This window comes from Perna viridis, chromosome 4, assembly GCF_037379345.1.
Source record: "Perna viridis isolate PV_CMFRI_1.1 ecotype Kerala chromosome 4, ASM3737934v1, whole genome shotgun sequence".
NCBI classification, from domain to species: Eukaryota; Metazoa; Mollusca; class Bivalvia; order Mytilida; family Mytilidae; genus Perna; species Perna viridis.
Window position 1 is genome coordinate 3698212 of NC_142448.1, and position 20105 is coordinate 3718316.

Here is a 20105-nt window from a genome sequence, read left to right on the forward strand (position 1 = left end):
ATTGTCTACTATACATGACAAATATGTTGTCGTACTAGCAGACAAATCTCAAAACAACATTGTGTTTGTCTGCAAAACATATTATACCCAATGATTATTATCAGAGGTAGACGTAGAAAATAGTACTATACTGCAACTGCACTCTCCAAAGAAATGATAGTGGATAACCATTAATCTGTACTGTCCTCTTTTGGTCTCTACCAAAACGATGAGTGTGATTTACCATCTATGTAATGGATTCCTAAACTCCACAAGAATCCATATAAACAAGTTACATAGTTCGATCTGCAAAATGTACCTTTAAACCTCTTTCAAAACTTTTAACTTCTATACTCACAGCTGTCAATGAGGGTTTCAAGTCTTACCACAACACTTGTTACTCCCGTAGTAATATTAATTCAATGTGGTTCCTGAAAAATTCGAAAGTACTTCTGGAGACCCTCAATTCAAAGTTATTATCAGAATACAATAACATTAAAACCTATGATTTTTCAACACTTTATACTTCTATTCCCATACTCAATGAAAATCCCTACTCAAAAATATTAAACATCGTTGTTTCTCCAAAAAAGATGGCACATCTAGACACAAATATGTAGTTCTTGGTAAAGATTCCTCATACTTTGTAAAAAAATAATTCCAAATCATATTTCAAATATACAGAAGAAGATATTTCAAAATGTTGGAACTTTTTTTATCAACAACATATTTGTCCAGTGTGGTGGACGTGTTTTTCAACACACGGTCGGCATTCCAGTGGAAAGAAATTGTGTTCCTCTATTTGCTGACCTATTACTCAACTCTTATTAGGCTGACTTTATAGCTGATCTCATCCGGAAGAAAGAATATCGCTTAGCTAGAACATTAAATCTCAGTTTCCGCTTTATAGATGACCTAGTATCGGTAAACAATCCCAGTTTCGTGGATTTGATACGTCGCATCTACCCCAAAGAACTTAAGTCAAAGAATACTACAGACACTGTTAAGTCAGCCTCATATCTTGAGCTACACTTAAAGATCAATGGTATAGAAAAACTATTGACGAACCTATACGACAAACGTGATGACTTTTCATTCAGAACTGTCAACTTTCCTTTCATCTGTGGCAACATCCCTTCAGCACCTGCTTATGGAGTTTTGATATCACAACTCATGCGTTAACTACGTAGACGTTTTGTATCGCGCTAGATTTCTTACAATTAGGCTTCTGGATCAAGGACATGTTACTACAAGATTGAAGTCATCAATACAAAATTTTTATGGTTGTCATCATGAACTCGTGGATCATTAGGGTGTATCCATCTGCACCATGAAAACTGATTTGTTCAACGTGTTATAGTTTTCCTTTCCCCTTACGTCTACCCCGGAGTTGACTTTTTATGAGCAACTCGGCGGGAGTTAGTAGAAAAGTACAGGACGCTCACACTACCGGTGCACCTGGTCCATGTACTCAGTTTTTAGAGGAGGCCGAGTTGCTCATTTAGTTTTGTTACTTTGTATGCATGATTTTAGTTACTTACAAATTCTATGAAAACTACAAAAAATCTGCATTTTGTAACATCACTATGATAAACTATGACAGAAAACAACAAAATATGCCAAAATAAATTGAAGAAAGTAATTTTAAAGTTTCCCAAAATTATAGGACTGGAAGAAGTGTTGGTAAATCTACACTTTTTTACATATCAACAATTGAAAGTTTTTGAATGTTTGATTTTTAAAAAAAAATTGTATTAAGCATTGAAATTGGAAAAAAAACTAAATAGGGTCATCTTAATCATTACCGCGATTTTTCACATCGCATGATAAGTTTATGTGTTAGTTGTGACTTTATTATTTGACAATTTGCTAGATCATATTAAGACAATATGTCTAGTAGCATAGTTTATGCACCTTGACCTTGAAATTTAAACACAAGATAAGATTTTTAACCTGAATTACAGCCGATTCCTTAAAGATAGATCCAATTCGTGTGACATCTTGTTGCCACTAAAATTACACGTAAGAATTAGTTGTAGTATTTTTTTTTAGTATGCCCTCAAAAACTAACTTTTTTGCGGTAATACAGAAATCACTCTCTCCCGTCCGTCAGTGTCTGTACACAAACTTCGTAAGAGCCACTCTTCCTTTACCTCTCATTGAACTTTTTTTATGAATTTTTGACACCATATACATATATTCATTAATCAAGATCAATATTCATGGATTCTCAGTCTGGGGAACCCTTCGCTTAGTGACAGTATTTCATTATTTTTGTTTTGCTTGGGTCGTGTTTCAAATTAGATACAAATAATGTCACTGTTTTTTTTTATTTTCATGTAAGAAGTATCTATAACTCTATAAATTAAAACAAGAAAGAAAAATAACCGAAAGTAGTTTTCTCAGTTGTAAGCTTTGACATTAATATATTGAACATATAATAGATCATAGAATTAAATCAAATATGAAAAAGTATAAAACCAAGAAATTACTTTAAAAGACAAATCATCTGATTAAAGGCAAGCATATATATATGCTATTGATGATTACGCTGGTACAACATGACAAATACCTTTTAAGCAATGACGCATTGCAAAAATGAATCATTATTTGTAAAGAATCATTCATTCTGCAATTTTAGGTCAATGAGATTGTAGGATTAATTTTTCTGTGATACTTTTAACAATCAATAACTACCTGAACATCAAAGACAGCATCGTTGCTCAAAAGCTTCAAAAAAGCACGTGACAAACTATCGTCTGCTGTCAATAATCGCCTTCAAATCAGAGTTTGTGACTCTTGACTGTCATCGATAAATTCTATAGCACATGGCAGATCATAACTGTTCTGTTGAAGGATAATTTGAAGAGAACTACATACGTGATATGATAAAATAAAGGATGGTAACGCTCTGCCAATCGACAGAATCTATTTTATCACGGCTGAGTCCGACATCAGTCGATAAGCCGGAATCTCCTTACCTCCTGAGAAAGGCAAGGTAAGTGTTTTCAATATCAAATCGATACACGTTTTTTTTTATATTTTTTTTAATTTTTGTAATGCACGATGTTTTAAAGGAAAGAGAACTAAAATACCATAATTTTCAAGATTTCATTTTCTTTGGTGAAACATATTGGCCACTTGTGCTTGTTGTGTGCACAATTGGAAGGGATGACATTTTTTAATGAGACATTTATTGTGTTTATCTGCGGTATATTACAAAACACAATGTATTTAAATGGTACTATTTTTTTTTATTATTACTGAAAGCAATGAGTCAAATATGTAGATCTCTATGTGATTGGATAGTTTCGTGATTTAGTTTAAGGCTTATAACAGGACAGTTGAATATCAATTTGTGGATAACATCATATGAAATATGTATATTCAATAGTTAAATTGGAAAAGATTGGATTGTGCTGAAACGTTAATGGTAAATGCTTAATCACCAATGTCCAATGTCCGAGAACATTAGGAAGTCATTTCCGCATGTTGGCACTGTAATAACATTGGTAACGTTAATAACTAGAGCCATTTGGTTGTCTTTAGTATGAACAGACGATGCCTTCATCTTGTAACGCTATTCTCAAAGAAAGCCGTGACAGAAAATCAAAGACCAGCGGAATCAAGATTGCGTGCACAAAGACATTTATTGAAGAATAAATTTTCACGAACTCTATTCGACACAAAGAGGAAACAAAGTCACACTGAAATCGATATGAAACTGTCCCAAATCAGTCTATATTAATGTTATGGATGGCGTAATTCATCTTAAAATGTTTGAACGCAATTTAACAAAATCAATCTCCAACTAATTGCTTTATCAAATGTCTCTATGCCAATAATTCCATCAAAAAGCCTGCAATAATACGGAATTATCATACGTAAGTGCCTGGATGTTTCTAATAAGTTAGAGTACGCCACTGATATAACATTATTTTCATGTACTCACAGTATATGCCCTCAATTACACTGATTTTTTTTAACACATTTGTTCTATCGATTTCGAATGTCTTTGAAAAAATGAGACGTTCTTTAACTTCCATAATTGTCAATATTAGAAAAGTCAAGGAACGTATATCAAATCGTAGTTGAAAGCTTACAGGGGAAATCAAGGGAACCGTGAATGATTCGAAAGGTAATCAAAAGAATTTAATCCAAGGAAAACGACAAGACAGGAAAAAATAGACACGCACAACAAATAAAAAGAAAGACACATTCAAAAATGTAAATGAGCAACCCGGACTAGGATTGAAAATGTAGTTTTTACATTATTTTAAGTGTCATAGATGAATGTCATAGGTAACCACAAAACAGCTTAACCGCTGTATAGTTCATTCACTTTGGAATTGCGTATATTTATTACGGACCTATAGTAATCACCATTTCCGTTCGTCCGTCATACAAAACCTAAAAAAGTGTCCTCTCTATAACTTTTAAACCTTTTGGAGTTACATGATAAAACATGGTGTGATAATTCCCTACTAATAAATGGTGCGTCCTATCAACGAAAGTCAAATGACATCGAAGATGACAAAGTTAAATATGGTACCCCTTGTCAAAGTGACCGCTATAAGTTTCATTCATGTTGGAATAAATCGATAATACTTGCCATCATTACTTTAATGACGTATGGTTATTAACTACTACTAGAAGGTGTGTCGTGAACAAGAAAGAAAACTCAAAAGACATGCAGAAAATTTTAACTTTGGATTACCCTTGGATAAGTGAACAATATTCGTGTCCGCTCTATAAAATCTAATACCTATTGGATTTCATCCATGTTTTTACCACTACTAGAAGAGGATCGCACACAGAAGGCAAAAGACATTTCATTAAACTTGGGTACCCCCTTTGTGCAAATGACAACTTTTTTTCTCCGCTCGATACCTTTAATACCTTTCTGAAGTTCAACAATAAAATTCTTACAATTTTAACAACTACAAGTTGTGTCGCGCGCACACAAAAGGAAACCAAAAGTTAGAGAAAAACCCCAGTTAGATACTAATACTTTTGATATTCTTAACAGCGGGTCCTCTCTGTGATGGTTATAAATCATATTTTTTTTTAATTTAGAGGAACTAAACTTAACAATGGAGATATTTTGACTAAATTTTAGCTATAGTATTTATAAAATCCGAATTTTATGAGTTTACCCTATTTTTATAACATAGTTTAAATATCTATTCAAGAGTTTCAGTCAATTTATTTTGCAGAAGATATGTATATATCATCATCCCAGTAATAAAAAGAAACGAGGCGATTGTGCTTTTAAAATCATATAAAATTCTCTGTGCAGTAATATATCAGCTTCCCTCACATGGCATATATATTTTTCTGTTGTGAATGTATGTCAGATCTAGTAGCCAGTATTCTGACTTCCGATGGCACCATCAATGCATGAGAGAAAAACGTTTGGACCAATGTTATAAAAATACGTCTCATACGCTGTCTAAAAAACTGTTATTTCCGATATCCAGATCTTATTAAAAGTATTCTGTTTAAAGACGATGGGCTCGTAAAATATCAACAAATTAATTTTCTGTAGTTTTCACTTGTATATTATTATTTTAATCTTTAACTTGGCGCGTCTTCCCCACAAAGTTCAAGGTTTATTTTGAAGCTGGTGCCTACTTGGATTTACTTAATTCTAACTATATTTATTTCCCTTTATTTTCACTTATTTATTTTCTGTACTGTTTCTTTTCCGATTTAGACCGGTAGTTGTTTTCTGCTGCCTGTTTGTGTGGAAATATATAGGAAATAATTAAGGGCCATGGAAGTAGGGTGAGGGAGTGTTTGTGTGTTAAAAGACCTGTGTAACCCACCATTTTAATCGGCATTGCCTGTACCGAGTGAGGAGCATTGCGAGGATTTCCAATTTTGTGTTTTTTAAAAAAATATTGCCGTTTGTTATACGTACTTTTCTTTTGGCTTAGAGTTCATAAGTTCGGTAATTTTGTTATAACCCTTCAAATAATCAGCTGCGTTTGGAGTGTTCATATCACAACTCATTTGTTATTTCAGAGCTTGCCGAAACTAGACTTTTTGTATCGCCCTAGAATTCTAACAAATAGGCTTCTGGAACCGTGTTATTTTACTACAAGATTAAAGTCATCAAACTGAAGTTTCATGGTCGTCATCATGAACTCGTGGATCGTTACGGTGTATCCATCTGCGCCATGAAAACTGATTTGTTCAACGTGTTATAGTTTTCCTTTCCTCTTTAGTCTACACCGGACTTGACTTTTTATGAGCAACTCGGCGGGTGTTTCTAGAAAAGCAGAGGACGCTTACCCTACCGGTGCACCTGGTTCATGCTCCCAGTTTTTAGTGGAGTTCGAGTTGCTCATTTGCTTTTGTTACTTTGTATGTATGATTTTAGTTACTTTTTGCTCTTTGTTGTGTATGTCTGTTTTCCATGACTGGTCTTTGTGCCTGGATTACATTCTTTTGATTACCGCTGTAACCTTGGTTTCCTTGATTACTCTTTGTGTAAAAATGTGGATGAATTATATTTTTTTCTGAATATCAGAAGGAATAACACGAAACCTTGGCATTCGTTTAACTTTTTACGGCTTAGTTGGAACTATCTCATTTGCATGTATAATTAAGTTTGACGACAGAAAATACATTTCAGAACTGAACGAACCATTTTTTGCTACAGACAATGCTCTATTGATTAGGTTGTTTGGCTTGTCTATCGCCATAATATTGTCAGTCAAAAAATACAAAAATTCCATTCTTGGGTAATTATCTTCACATTTTCTTGTCCTCAAATAATATACATTGATTGGTCAGCCGAAACAGAGAAAACAGAGGATGAACTTGTATCAATTATAGATTTTATGCCATTTCATTACCATAGCTCCTCGTCGTCTGTAACTTATTTACCTACGAGTGTAATATGAAATTTGTCTTAGATGCTGGGACAATACATTGAAACCTTAGGAATCCAAAAGTAACACTGATACATGATACAGATTAGAACTAAATTGAACATATTTGAAAAAAAAAAAAACGGTGTTAACTACAGTTATAAAAAGAACCTTGTAGTTTGGTGAATTATAAAGAAGCAATATATACCGTATTACTCAGTACTATAAGTCGAATGCATCGTTTTAGTTAGAAAATAGATTTGAAAAAATATTTAAGGAGGACCTTGATGTATGAAATTTCATATATATACTTTATATGTTTGATTAAAATTTGTGTAGTACACAATTCTTTAAAAAAAATCATTTCAAAAATCGATTAAGATATGACACATATGTTACAACCAGGAAGTAAATTACTGCAAATATTATATATTTTGTGAAGTTGTCCTCCATTTTTGTGCGTGTTTTTAAAATTGCTGTTTTTCCAGTTCTTTTACAAAATGCCCGAAACCATGTCGGTTAACAAATCTGTACACGACAGATTTTTTTTTTGTATATTAGCATGTTTAAAGGAAATTTGAACACGATTAAAACTGCAATACCACTTGGTCTTCCACGACTCAAAATGTTATTTTAGACTTTTAAAATGTTTCCAGAATTAGGGTTTGAAACTCAAGACCCTAACTCGGAAGGATTGTTTCGGGAAAATCATAAATATTGCTTTTGTTTGAGCTTGACATAGAATGCGATTTAGAATTGCATATAACCACACTTCCATGTAAATAGAAAACTTGAAAGAATGATTTGTCAGTATAATGGGATTGATTACAGATCTATGCACTTTTTCGTTAATTTTGTTTTCGTCTTTTATTCGCCTTTTTCAAAAAAAAATTCTGAAATGATCTTGATTGCTTTATATACAATTTACACTAAAATTTTTTTCCTCTCGAAAATAAGATTTTCATTACCAACTGCTTTGTTGTAAGTGTTCGTTGATCTCTGGTGACGTCCCACCTACTCCTATCTTTCAATTGTCCGATTGTTCCAAGTGATATCTAATCCTTAATTTCAATGAATCACTCACTGTTGTAACAATTGGTTCATCTGCAACTTCGTCCTGACATTCAAACGTAACACCCATTCTAGTAATGCTTTACGAATGTTAATTTATTTTCTGTCAGGTCTCAGTGATTTCTGCCTTCCCAGTGTCCATTAAAATGTTATTCATATTTCACTCATTCAATGGTCCTTTTTTCCACGGTAATGACCAATTTAGTACTTACGTTAAGGTTGTTCTTTTGCCTTTCAAGTGTTTGTTTGTCTTTGATAACGTTCTATCCACTACCGCCATTTAAGTGTTCATTTATCTTTAGTAAGGGCTATTCTACTCCTGTCTTACGGGTGCTCATTTTTCTCTAGTAAGGTCATATCTTCTCAGTCTTTGTTAATATCGACACCACGGAAGTTTCACGGTCGACATCACATTTTGATTGACCAATATGAAGTTTCTATCTCACAGATGAGACAAAATATCTTCAACTAGTTAGATTCAACTCATATTGAATACTTACCATAATTGAAACTTACTAGCTGTTTTGATGTAGCTTTTTGACACAAGTCAAAGAAGCTAGGTCATATGATTCACTACCTTTCTCAATTACAATTACAAATCACACAGCTTCGTGTGAAGGTATTGAAATTACACAGACACACATTTCATTGATTTGAAGTCTTTGACAGTACATTTTTGACAAAATGTTATTTTTATCGCATGGTTCAGTGCTATGTAATATCATATTCAAGAACAAATTCTGGCGTTTTTAAATTTACTTTCGGTAATGTCCAATGTGTTATGATGATTTTTATTATCATAATGTTCTTTGTCTATTTTGGACACATTTCCACCACTTCCTCATTATTTCTATATTATACTTTACATTTCCGCATTATTTCCGCATTGTTTATATTACGAAACTTTGTTTGATTTCGCTTTAGTGTGATTTGCTTTTGATGGTACCCCTTGTGTCTCGTATCGAGGAGCTGCATTAGTGTTGCTAGACTATAACCACATTATACTCACTTGCAAATTGATGGATGCTGCTGACGGAGCAGGACATGCTTACCCTTCCGGAGCTTCTGATGTTACTCCCTGAGTTCATATTACCAGTGCTTTGGTTTTTTGTGTGACGTCTTGTTTTCCTTATGTTTGGTAAGCTGCATTGTGTATGTAGATCATCTTTGTTCCCTGTGTTCACATTCAGTCCATGTTTGGGATTTCGACGTACTTCAAAGTTGTCAACTTTCCTTTCATCTGTGGCAACATCCCTTCAGCACCTGCGTACGGAGTGTTCATATCACAACTCAAACGTTATGTCAGAGCTTGCCGAGACAACGCAGACTTTTTGTATCGCGCTAGAATTCTAACAAATAGGCTTCTGGAGCAAGGTTATATTGCTACAAGATTAAAGTCATCACTACAAAAGTTTTATGGTCGTCATCATGAACTCTTGAATCGATACGGTGTATCCATCAACGCCATGAAAACTGATTTGTTTGACTTTTTATGAGCAACTCGGCGGGTGTTTCTAGAAAAGCAGAGGACGCTTACCCTACCGGTGCACCTGGTCCATGCTCCCATTTTTAGTGGAGTCCGAGTTGCTCATTTGCTTTTGTTACTTTGTATGTATGATTTTAGTTACTTTACGTTCTTTGTTGTGTATGTCTGTTTTCTATGTCTGGTCTTTGTTTCTAGATAACATTATTTTAATTGCCGCTATAACCTTGGTTCCCTTGATTACTGTCTCAAATGTTCGTTTGTATCTGGTAACGTCCTATCTACGCATGCTTTTCAAGATTTCATTTATTCCTGGTAACGTTCCATCTACGCCTGTCTTTCAAGTATCCACATAGCGTGCAATCTACTCCCAACTTCCGTGAATTGGTATGTCTGGGGTTCAATATCATCTACTCCTGTCATTCATGCGTCCATTTATGTCAGGTAACACCACATCTTTTGCTGCTTTTCACGTGTTCCTTTGTCCTATTAAACGCCCCATCATGCAGGCCACGTTTCATCAACCCGTTCCATTGCTTTATTCAGCAGCTTTTTTGATAGTAAAACAACATAAAATTAGCAACAATTCTGGAGGCAATCAAACGCGTGCAATAAACGAACACTTCTAATTACATCTCCTCTTTCAGCAATCAGTTGTGTGTCTGTTTTTTTTTCTGTTGTTTTTAACTGTGTACTCTTTGCTCATAACTCTAAATTTGTTTGGTAATTTTGATACCGCTCTAATCGTTTTAAATTTGTTATGTATTTCTTAAACCTGGTGCATTTCTAAGATTTTTGTAATCATCTTGATTTCACATACTTTTTGAACATCACTAGTTTACTGGGATTTGAAGCAACAGTTCGTCATCACGGAAATATAGTTTATAAATTGGAAAAGTTACATCACATTATGAGTAATTATGCACACTGTTTAGACTTTAAGTAGTTAAGTAGTTTATAAATAAATGACATTCAGCAAAATGTTAAAATTAAAATAAAAGTGCAAATTTAAACATCCTCAATTATTCTGGAATGACAATCAATACAGTTAACGGGAACCGTTTTAATCATTAGCCTGGTATGGTACAACGGACGTCTTCTGTTCATTGTTTCATTATAATTACAAATGATGGCAATATAAATTACAGGTCTTGTGTCTATTGTACTTTGGTAAAATACTGTCCTACATACCATCAGACACAGTGAATGTACTTCATGTATTTCTGTTGGTAAAACCAGAAGTAATAGACATGTAAAGTCGGTGTTGTTTATTAGCATTCAGAATTATAATAAAAGCTCCGTCACGATAGCAATAAAACTTAATGAACATGCACGTATTGATAGATTACAGTGAATACTTTCAATTAACCAGAATAAAACTAAAACTGGAAAACCTGTCATTTTCCGAATGGTTAAATATGTTTGGATTATACTTGTTTTAGTTCATAAGAGTGATGTACACCAATCATAGTGCTTTTGGATATTATGATGATTTTACTGCTTATGAACACTGATATCATGGTTTTCTTTAATTACTTTGTCAATAAAATGCTACACTTTTGCTACAAGTATGTTAGTATTTAACAACAACATTTAATTAGATATTTTAATCTGCATGTTTTATTTTATAGATAGCATTAAGCAATTTTCTATTCGTAAGGCAACCCCATGCAATGCATATAATATAGAAAGACGGCTATACATTTGACATCTTGTTTTCTTTTTTAAACATCAAAATTTGTAAAAGCGTATCACTTTATACTTATATAGATTGTGTTGTATAAAACAGGAAAATAGAGGCATTATATAGTCCGTTTGAGTTTGATAAATCTTTAAAAAAAGATTTCTTAGAAAATCATTTTTTGTTCAAAAACTGTACTTGTTTTTCTAGAGTACATATGAATCTGAAAAATATTTTTATATTTCAATCTCAACAGGCCTCCCTAAGAAATTCCAAGTGGGCTTATTGTAATTTTTGTTTTAAATATCTTAATTTAATTTTTATCTGTTTAAATGTTGGAACAGCTATTTGAATATTTGATGAAATATAAACGATGTGATCAGGCTACATTACAAAGCATGGTACTTCAAGTACTTTGAAAATCTAAAGGTGTCAATACAGGTATAAAAAGCATATTTGACATCAGTTAGTTTATGTCACATAAAATAATTCAGTACTTGAATATTCAATTAGCTCTTCCAACATTTAAGCATACAAAAAGATTAGAAATATATAAAATTGAAATGACATTTGTAAATTGGGATAAAATTCTAAAAGTATTTTCCAGAGTTCTTATGCACTGTACAAAAGAATCTGCAAGTAGAAAGTATTTTGAAAAAAAAAAGATTTATTTTCTCAAAAAAAATTTTAAAACTCAAACGGACTATACTAAGAAGTAAAATCTGTGTCATTCTGTGTGTCCTATTAGCGTAATTTTTGCAACTGAACAAATTTCAACACGACTTTCATTTGATTATTTTCTTTTTTGAAATTTTAAGTAAAAGTGACTGATCTGATCTTTATTCCTTTATATACACTAAGCAAAAACGAAAGACTATTTTAGATAAATTGTAAGTTAGATAAGTAAATAGGGTATAGACTGGTAATAAGATGGTTTCAAATCTATTTACTTAGATTTGAAACCTTCTCATTACCGGACATTTCTTGTTGCTTTAAGAGGACCTGACTGAAAATGAAAGTTAACATAAGTCTATCTATAAACATAAGGCTGTATCATAATGCATAGCAAGCGATAGAAAACATACTTCCATTTAAACATTTTGAAATACATTGTGTACACTTGAATTAATTCTCCATTTTGGTAAAACTCTTATAAAAGCTTCATTTTGCAGTGGAGAAAGACGTTCTCTTCGGCCTGGTGCTCCATCAGAACCAAATGCCTACAACTATAATTATCCAAAACGGGGACTTTTTATCATTATTAATAATAAAAATTTCCATCCCTCAACGGGACAAAGGTGTCGTGATGGAACAGATGCAGATGCAGAACGTTTGGAAGAACGTTTTCAAGACCTAGGTTTTGAAGTCAGACGATATGATGACGTTGGTGCCTCCAGCATGACAAAGATCATGATTGAAGGTAAGTAGGTCAAGTTAACATGAAATAATGGCGTTTGTGCGTCCATTATGGCGAAGATCATGATAGACGGTTTCTTGATATGAGACGTAGGTGTGTGCAGCATGACAAAGGTCATGATTGGTAAGTAGACCAAGTAACATGAAATGATGGCATATATGCGTCCATCATGATAAAGACCATGATTCACGGTTACCTGATATGATGACGTAAGTGCGTCCAGCATGACAAAGATCATGATTGAAGGCCAAGTTAACATGAAATGATAGCGTATGTGCGTCTTTTATGATATAGATTATATTTGAAGTTGCATGATATGATGGCGTAGGTTCGTTCAGCATGACAAAGGTCATGATTGAAGATTGCATGATATGATGAAATAGGTGCGTCCAGCATGACAAAGTTATGCAAACCATAACAACACGTGTTGACGTTCGTGCTTAAAACATAAGATCAATGTTTTGTTCAGGATATTGCAAAACAGACAATAAAATTAGAAAGAATCATACTTCATTATTTTGCTTTGTGTATGCGTTGTATGTAGTTCTATACGCCACCTGTTTGTGAGTATATAAGAATTTTTCCATTGTAATTCAATAACTTAATACTAGTAGTTCCGTAGATTTTGACATAACATTTCATTTTTACATTCACTTATTACATATGCATCGCCACTTGATATGTTACAATATTACAGCTTCCAACTACGACCATTCTGACTGTGATTGCTTTGGTTGTGCTATACTTAGTCATGGGATAGAAGGAAGAGTGTATGCAACTGATGGGATGTTATCTTTAGACGTTCTTACTAGTCCTTTCAGGGGAGACCGATGTTCTACACTTGTCGGCAAACCAAAACTTTTCTTTATTCAAGTGAGTTCCGTATAGTAAGATCATATTAATATGTAGAGATGTGATTTTAGAGACTATGAAATGTCACCAAGCGAGTTTTTCGCGGATATCAAGTACATTGCGAAACAAAGTTACAAGGAAAATATCCACGGCGACTTAGACTAATAACAACATGGGTCATAAGGTCAACGTGCGAACTTAAAACAGGAATAGATCTTACTATAAATGCTAAGCAATTCAGTCTCTCAATGAATAGGTTGACACAATTAAAGAAAACCAATGTCAAAAGGATTGGTCTATTTATTCAACTTACGGATTGACTTTAATTATAAACCCTCAAAACATTATCTCTTCCCTTCAATTTACCCAGTAACATTAGAACAAATATTTGTACATATCTTTGGCAACTCTTTGTCGAAACAACATGGAAAACCGCTTGTCGATCAAAAATGCCGGATTCAAACATAAAAACATATATTTTTGGTTTGTTATAATGACGGTTAGCATATGCTGTAAAGCTTAAACTCTGAATGAAACTTAACATCGTAGTTTGAACCTTATGTGTTTTCAGTTTTGTTTTATTCCCGACTTGCGGACCAACATTTTGTCAACATTTATCTCCCATTGGAGCAGGTGTCTATTCGGAGCACGTACGGTTTTCCATCCGATATCGACGATACTTTAGAAAATCTCGAAAGTCAAAAGGGAATTTCTCGTTCTACTGACCCTGCCATAAATTTTATTTACCTGGGATACAAATGAAAATCATTCTTATGTAACCTACCAACAAAATGAAACACCCTGTAAATTTTAGGAACACCGTTGTGTTGGGGATGCCATTTTCATTCGAGTTACCTCTTTTTTCTGCACCCGAATTCGAACATCGATTAGAGAGACTTCGAAATTATACCTGTTCTTACGGGAGGTAACTCTGCAAAAACAGAATAAAAAATGGCTGCATCCCGAGCTCCGCGAGTGGAGAATAGTATCCACTATTGAAGGCCACGGGACTTTTGGATCTTTTCGTTATATTTTTATTTAGTATAGCTGTTGTCGTGATATTGTTCCAAATACATTTTTTTCTGATCTACATTAATGTATCGAACTAATAACCAACTTCATAAAATACAGCTGTTATGTGCATAGTCATCAATTGGCAAACTGGGAATGTTTCAATAGTAATGTAAGCCTTGGAGGAAAGTGGTCAATAAACTGATAGAAATTGGAATAAAAGAAAGGATAGTATAAATGTAGCATGTTATCAATCAATCCCATCATCTCTCACAATTTTACATCAAAGATATTGTCTTTCCTGAGTCACAAAGCCCAGACTAGTACCCTAGATTGAAAGATTTTATCATGGAGCTGCCTGTGACGCTGAGATATGATGGCAAACCGCTCTAGGTTAATTTCTTACATCATTATTCCTGGGGGAAATCTCCACTCATGCTCAATAAATCTGTTCAGTGTCATTTTTCATCTGCTATAAATTGCTTTTCTCTCTTGAAATCCTTATAATCAGTTTTGTTCCTCCCATTTATTGTATTCAGTAGAATGTTGTATCTCGCTGTTTGTTTAATTTAAGTGAACACTAGACTGGTCTAATTTCAGTAGATTTATATTCAAATGCTGTTGATTAGGATTTCAGGTCATTGTTTTTCCTTTTTATCTCTTTAGGATATTATACCATGAACATGCCACTTCAATCAAATGAAATTTCTTTATTATTCAAACAATTTTGTGGAAGAATCTTAATTAACAGTCAGAAGCTTTTTTTTCTTTTCATTCAGTTATAAGTCAAACATCCATCATAGCCAGACCGTTTATTTTTGGGTCTTAAAGCTCGGATTTTGTATGCAACTTGTATAAAAGATTTGAGTCAGATTTATCAGCAAGAAGATAAATAACGTTCTGATAATCAATACCTTAACGACTGTCGAATGCTCTGTTTCAATATATGTTTTGTTGAATTAAGCATGATGTAATTTGTCATTGTATAAACCGTGAATATTTACAAAAAGTCATCGATTGTTTTCAAGCTTGTACCGCACCAATGAATTGTTCCTTCTTTAAACTTGCCGTTCCATACCATGCAGTGAATCATTCCCTTTAAGACTTGCCGTACCACACCATAAAATGAATCATTCCTTTTTTTCAGGCTTGCCGTACCATGCCTATGAATCATTCCTTTGACAGCATGTCTGACAAGAGTGGCCTTTCAGAAGATTTCGAACCTGGTCTTTCATCCATTCGGAAAATTCCAGTTGAAGCAGATTTTTTGTTTGCCTATTCTACAGTACCAGGTTATTATTGCTTTTTTAATTCAACATATTTTTACAAAAATATGTACGCATTAGAGGGGGCAGATATCTGAAATACTCAATACTCAAAACTCAAAAGCAGCCGTGTTGATATGACACAAACAAAGCAAAGAATATGGGTATAGAGGCAACAAAAAGAAACTAAAGAAAACACACACCAAAAAACGGGTACTTTTCAATGGTGTAGGTGAACTTACCATTATGACTGACATCTCAATGATACTTCATTGTATATAAGTCATTATCGTTAAAAACAATCTTCTCTTCTGAAACCACTTGCTTGATTGTAACCAAATTTAATCATCAACATTTTTAGGATGTCTTCTTTAACAATTATGAGGATTATGTTGATTCTTTAGTAATTATATCTGCAATGCCTGTGTATAGAAGATATGAGTTAGCCACTTGTTTCAAGGTAAAACTCAAAACTATTAGAGATAATGTAAATTAAAAATGATGGTCTTCTTCACTTTTTTTTAAAGAGCGCTACAAAAGTATGGGTCGAAGTTGCAGGGCGTCTCTTTATTGGAGTTATTGCCTTTAAAAACCAAACTATGGTCCTTCTTGCAGTTTTGAGCCAACACCCCTAAAATAAATAAAAAATAAGTAAATGATAAATGATTAAATAATGGATTAAATGATCCTTCTGGTAAGGCCTATATGTCTCTATTGGGTCGAAGTAACGACCATTAAATGTTTTTAGTCAGTGCATCGAAAACCACAGATAAAAAGAAACTTTCAATTGTAGAAATGATTCTTATAATCAGCCATATAAACGATTCAGCTGAGTGTGGCAAGAAATGAATTTATTTGGGATGTCCCTTGAAAATAAAGAAATAGCTATTTTATGGATGATATTTTACGAACTGTAGCAGATAGGAAAAGCAGTAATATTCTTTTATCCCTGCCACCTAATATTCGTAAGGCTAAGGATTGAGTTCCAGGTTGAGTGATTCAGGCACTGTGTTGCATCTAGTTTTTTTTTAAGTACCTCTAAACTTTTGGCAATGTAATTTAGTTGAAATTGGTAATTATACCTACATGTTGTAAAACATCCGTTTTGTATGCTTGATCAGCATAATTGACACAGTATATAATGTAAGGTTGCATATGGCAAAATTCGGTTACGATCCACGCAGTTGTTTCAGAGTATGTAATTTGAAATTAAAAGTTAACAACGACGCCATTGACGACGACAGATGCCGGCAGCTGAAATGTGAGGTTATATGGGCTAGAAATGACAACAAAGATTTATTTGATGCATAAAAAGATATAAGCAATTGAAATAAATGTGAAAATGACCTATTTTACTACAGGATGTTACTCATGGAGGAATAACCAGGATGGTTCGTGGTTCATACAGGCCTTGTGTATTGTAGTGGAGAATTATGGTCCTAAAATGGAGCTTATTCATATGTTAACACAAGTCAATAGAATAGTAGCTTATGAGTTTGAATCATGTAAAGACGAGGAATTCACAGACAAAATGAAACTAATGCCTTGTATAGTGTCAATGTTAACTAGATATGTATATTTCAGACCAAAAAAACCTGATATACGGGACTGATATAAGGATATGCATTTTAACAATAATCATGAGATACATAATTGTGATGTACTTTATTAATGTCAGCATTTGTATTGAACGTATGGTGCCATTGATTCATAAGATAAACATTATAATTTAGTCATTCACTTTATGTGTAACTAGTACAAAAACATCAAAATTCTGTCACACTAAATCGATGTCTTCACAAAAATAACGTAGACATTTGATTTAGCATCATTTGAATAGTTATATGTAAAAGAAACAAGACCAAGGAACTAAAATTTCTCATTTAAAATTGTTCCTAGGTCTATGAAGACAAATGAGTCAATTTATAACGAAACTTATCAATATGTTGATCTACTGATAGACTTATTACAATGAGTCACATATCTGACATCAGATGATTTGCATACCAATTGTGCATCATGATCACAAAGATACATTTAAAGAAATGTATAACAAATGAGTAAATTAACAAAAAAAATTCCGTATTAAATACTTAATTACAGAATTCGTGTGTATGTAGTACATTATATCATTAGATAATATTTACAATATCTGAACTTAATTATGTCAACTATCATGTGGGAACCACATTAACTATTATGATTTAGGTTATACGCTGGTGCTTTTGTTGCCTTTCATCATATCTGTTATTTTTTTCCATTGTCAAATCTTCATTATATGAGACAATAAAGGAAAAAAACCCTTAAGCTGTGAAACTGATAGCTGTCCCTGACGGCTCATTGGCAGGGATGATGGGTAGCTTAAGGTAATTAAGTGATGTCTAGACTTCCTAAATACAATATGGAACAAAATAGACATAAAAATCTGCTGTTGACCTTTATCCGTAATTACCGGATCATTTCTTGTTTAAAACGTGTATAATATAGCAAAAAGTTCAATAAGAACAAGTTAGGTGTAGATATACTATGAATGTTATTAGAGTCTTTGGGACGTTTTTAAAAAGTTGGCACAAAAACCGGACTGTGTCACGTGTCATCCTCGGTTCACACTAACCGAAAGCGCTTCTTCCGTTCAGATGAAGAAACAAAATTATCGAAAACTACTTCGATGTACGTTTTCTTAATCGTTTTACATTGTAACATGTCTTTACATCGGATAAATCTGCATGCTTCTAACTAGAAAAAAAAACCACATTACATAACTAAGTCAGAAGATCTATATGACATTTAGGCACGTAAAAGTAATAGCACTTAAATAATCCTTTTGCTAATATAAAGTTAACGTGTAACCCTAGATGAGAACTTCCATTAATGTCACTTTGCAACTTTTTTTTCAGAAAGTTACCGATATTACCGATGTTTATTGTTACGCCTTTATAAGCATTGATATTTATTTGCCTTTGAAGGTACATTTGGAAGTCAATGCATACTCTTAAGAAAAATGAATCATTGTTCAAACTTCAGTACATTTCCATAAGAATCAGGAAGGCTTAATGTAGCAGTGATGTACCAACAGTATTGCTAAATACATTCAATATATCTTAGACATCTCCTTTGCTTTTTACAAGAGTATATCTATTGGGTAGTGAATAACGAGGATTCGAATGGTTTAGGTTGTAATGCATTGCAAAATTCTCCCAAGAATTTTATATACTATATAAGACTGATAAAACTACATCACTTCACCACGCAATCTATACACATAACCTAGGTGTTTTTCTATATTTAAATGTATAATCAAATAAATTAAAAGTTGGGAAATTTGTTTGGATGCAATAACTGTGCTGCAACATGTACTTTTATAATCTATAGTTAAACATTATTTTTAATCAAAACGTAAAAAATACTCCTTGTCAACTACATTGATGTTTGTCTGTAAACGTCCAGCTGTTTCAAACATTACTTTGGGTCGTTATATTAGATTGAAGACAAACGACGGAACTATTCGTCACACTAAACATAATCTACGAAATACAACATTTAATTGTCGTAAGACGAATTCATATAATAAAATGAAATAATAAGTTTGTTTTAACACGGAACTTAGGTGTTGTTTCTTCCGCAGATTTCTTTCCTTTTACCCAACAATACTAGAAATTGGTTACACCTGCATTTATTTACAATATTAGTTTTTATGTTTTTTTTTTAAATTTATTTCTAAAGATATCATTTATCCTGAAACGTTTAGCAGAACATAATTTTAAGTTCAAGGTGACATTTTCAGAAGCCACGATTAGAATGAAACCCAAATCTATAAAACCGAAGTCAAAAGCAAATACGTCTAATAAGACATTCGAACTTCTGAAGTTAAGACGACAGACTATAAAAAAAGTGGCTCATCTATAAAAAGTTAAATATATGAGCAACGTCGAAAAGCTCTTTAAAATCAGCAAGAAGAGATATGACAGAGAATAAAAAAGGTCCAGATAAATGCCCTTATCCGAGACGACATGAGACAGACTTCCTCCAGTCTGACTGTCATTTAGAGAGAGGTTATGAAATCGACTTCCTTGAGTCTGTATTGTCCTCTACAGAGATGATATGAGGCAGACTGCCTTTACAGAAAGGATATGAGACAGACTTGACGAGTCTGTACTGTCCTTTACAGAGAGGAAATGAAATGGACTTGCTCGAGTCTGTACTGTCCTTTACATAGATGATATGAAATGGACTTCCTCGAGTCTGTATTGCCCTTTACAGAGATGATATGAGACAGACTGCTTTTACAGAGATGATATGGGACAGACTTGCTTTACAGAGAGAATATGAGAAAGACTTGTTCGACTCTGTACTGTCCTTTAGAGACAGAATATGAACATATTTGTGCGAGTCTGTATTGCCGTTTAGAGAAAGGTTATGAGACAGGCTTTCTAGGGTCTGTACTGTCCTTTACAGACACTCTTGCTCT

At 33.4% G+C, this 20105-nt stretch overlaps 1 protein-coding gene across 2 annotated transcripts in view; it reads left to right on the forward strand.

The window, feature by feature from the left end:
- The window catches only part of LOC148618482 (caspase-3-like), a 40961-nt gene extending 23591 nt beyond the window's left edge, over window positions 1-17370 (forward strand). Inside the window, exons 1-5 of one of the 2 annotated variants that reach the window (XM_088577470.1) lie at window positions 2619-2977; window positions 12265-12512; window positions 13207-13382; window positions 15520-15664; window positions 16999-17370. In XM_088577470.1, the coding sequence (XP_088433596.1) occupies window positions 2880-2977; window positions 12265-12512; window positions 13207-13382; window positions 15520-15664; window positions 16999-17249 (918 nt within the window). In that variant the 5' untranslated portion in view covers window positions 2619-2879 and the 3' untranslated portion in view covers window positions 17250-17370. Of the gene's footprint in view, window positions 1-2618; window positions 2978-12264; window positions 12513-13206; window positions 13383-15519; window positions 15665-16998 lie in introns of those variants that run through there. The other variant, XM_088577471.1, reaches the window with a different exon arrangement.
- The last annotated feature ends 2735 nt before the right edge of the window (window positions 17371-20105 follow it).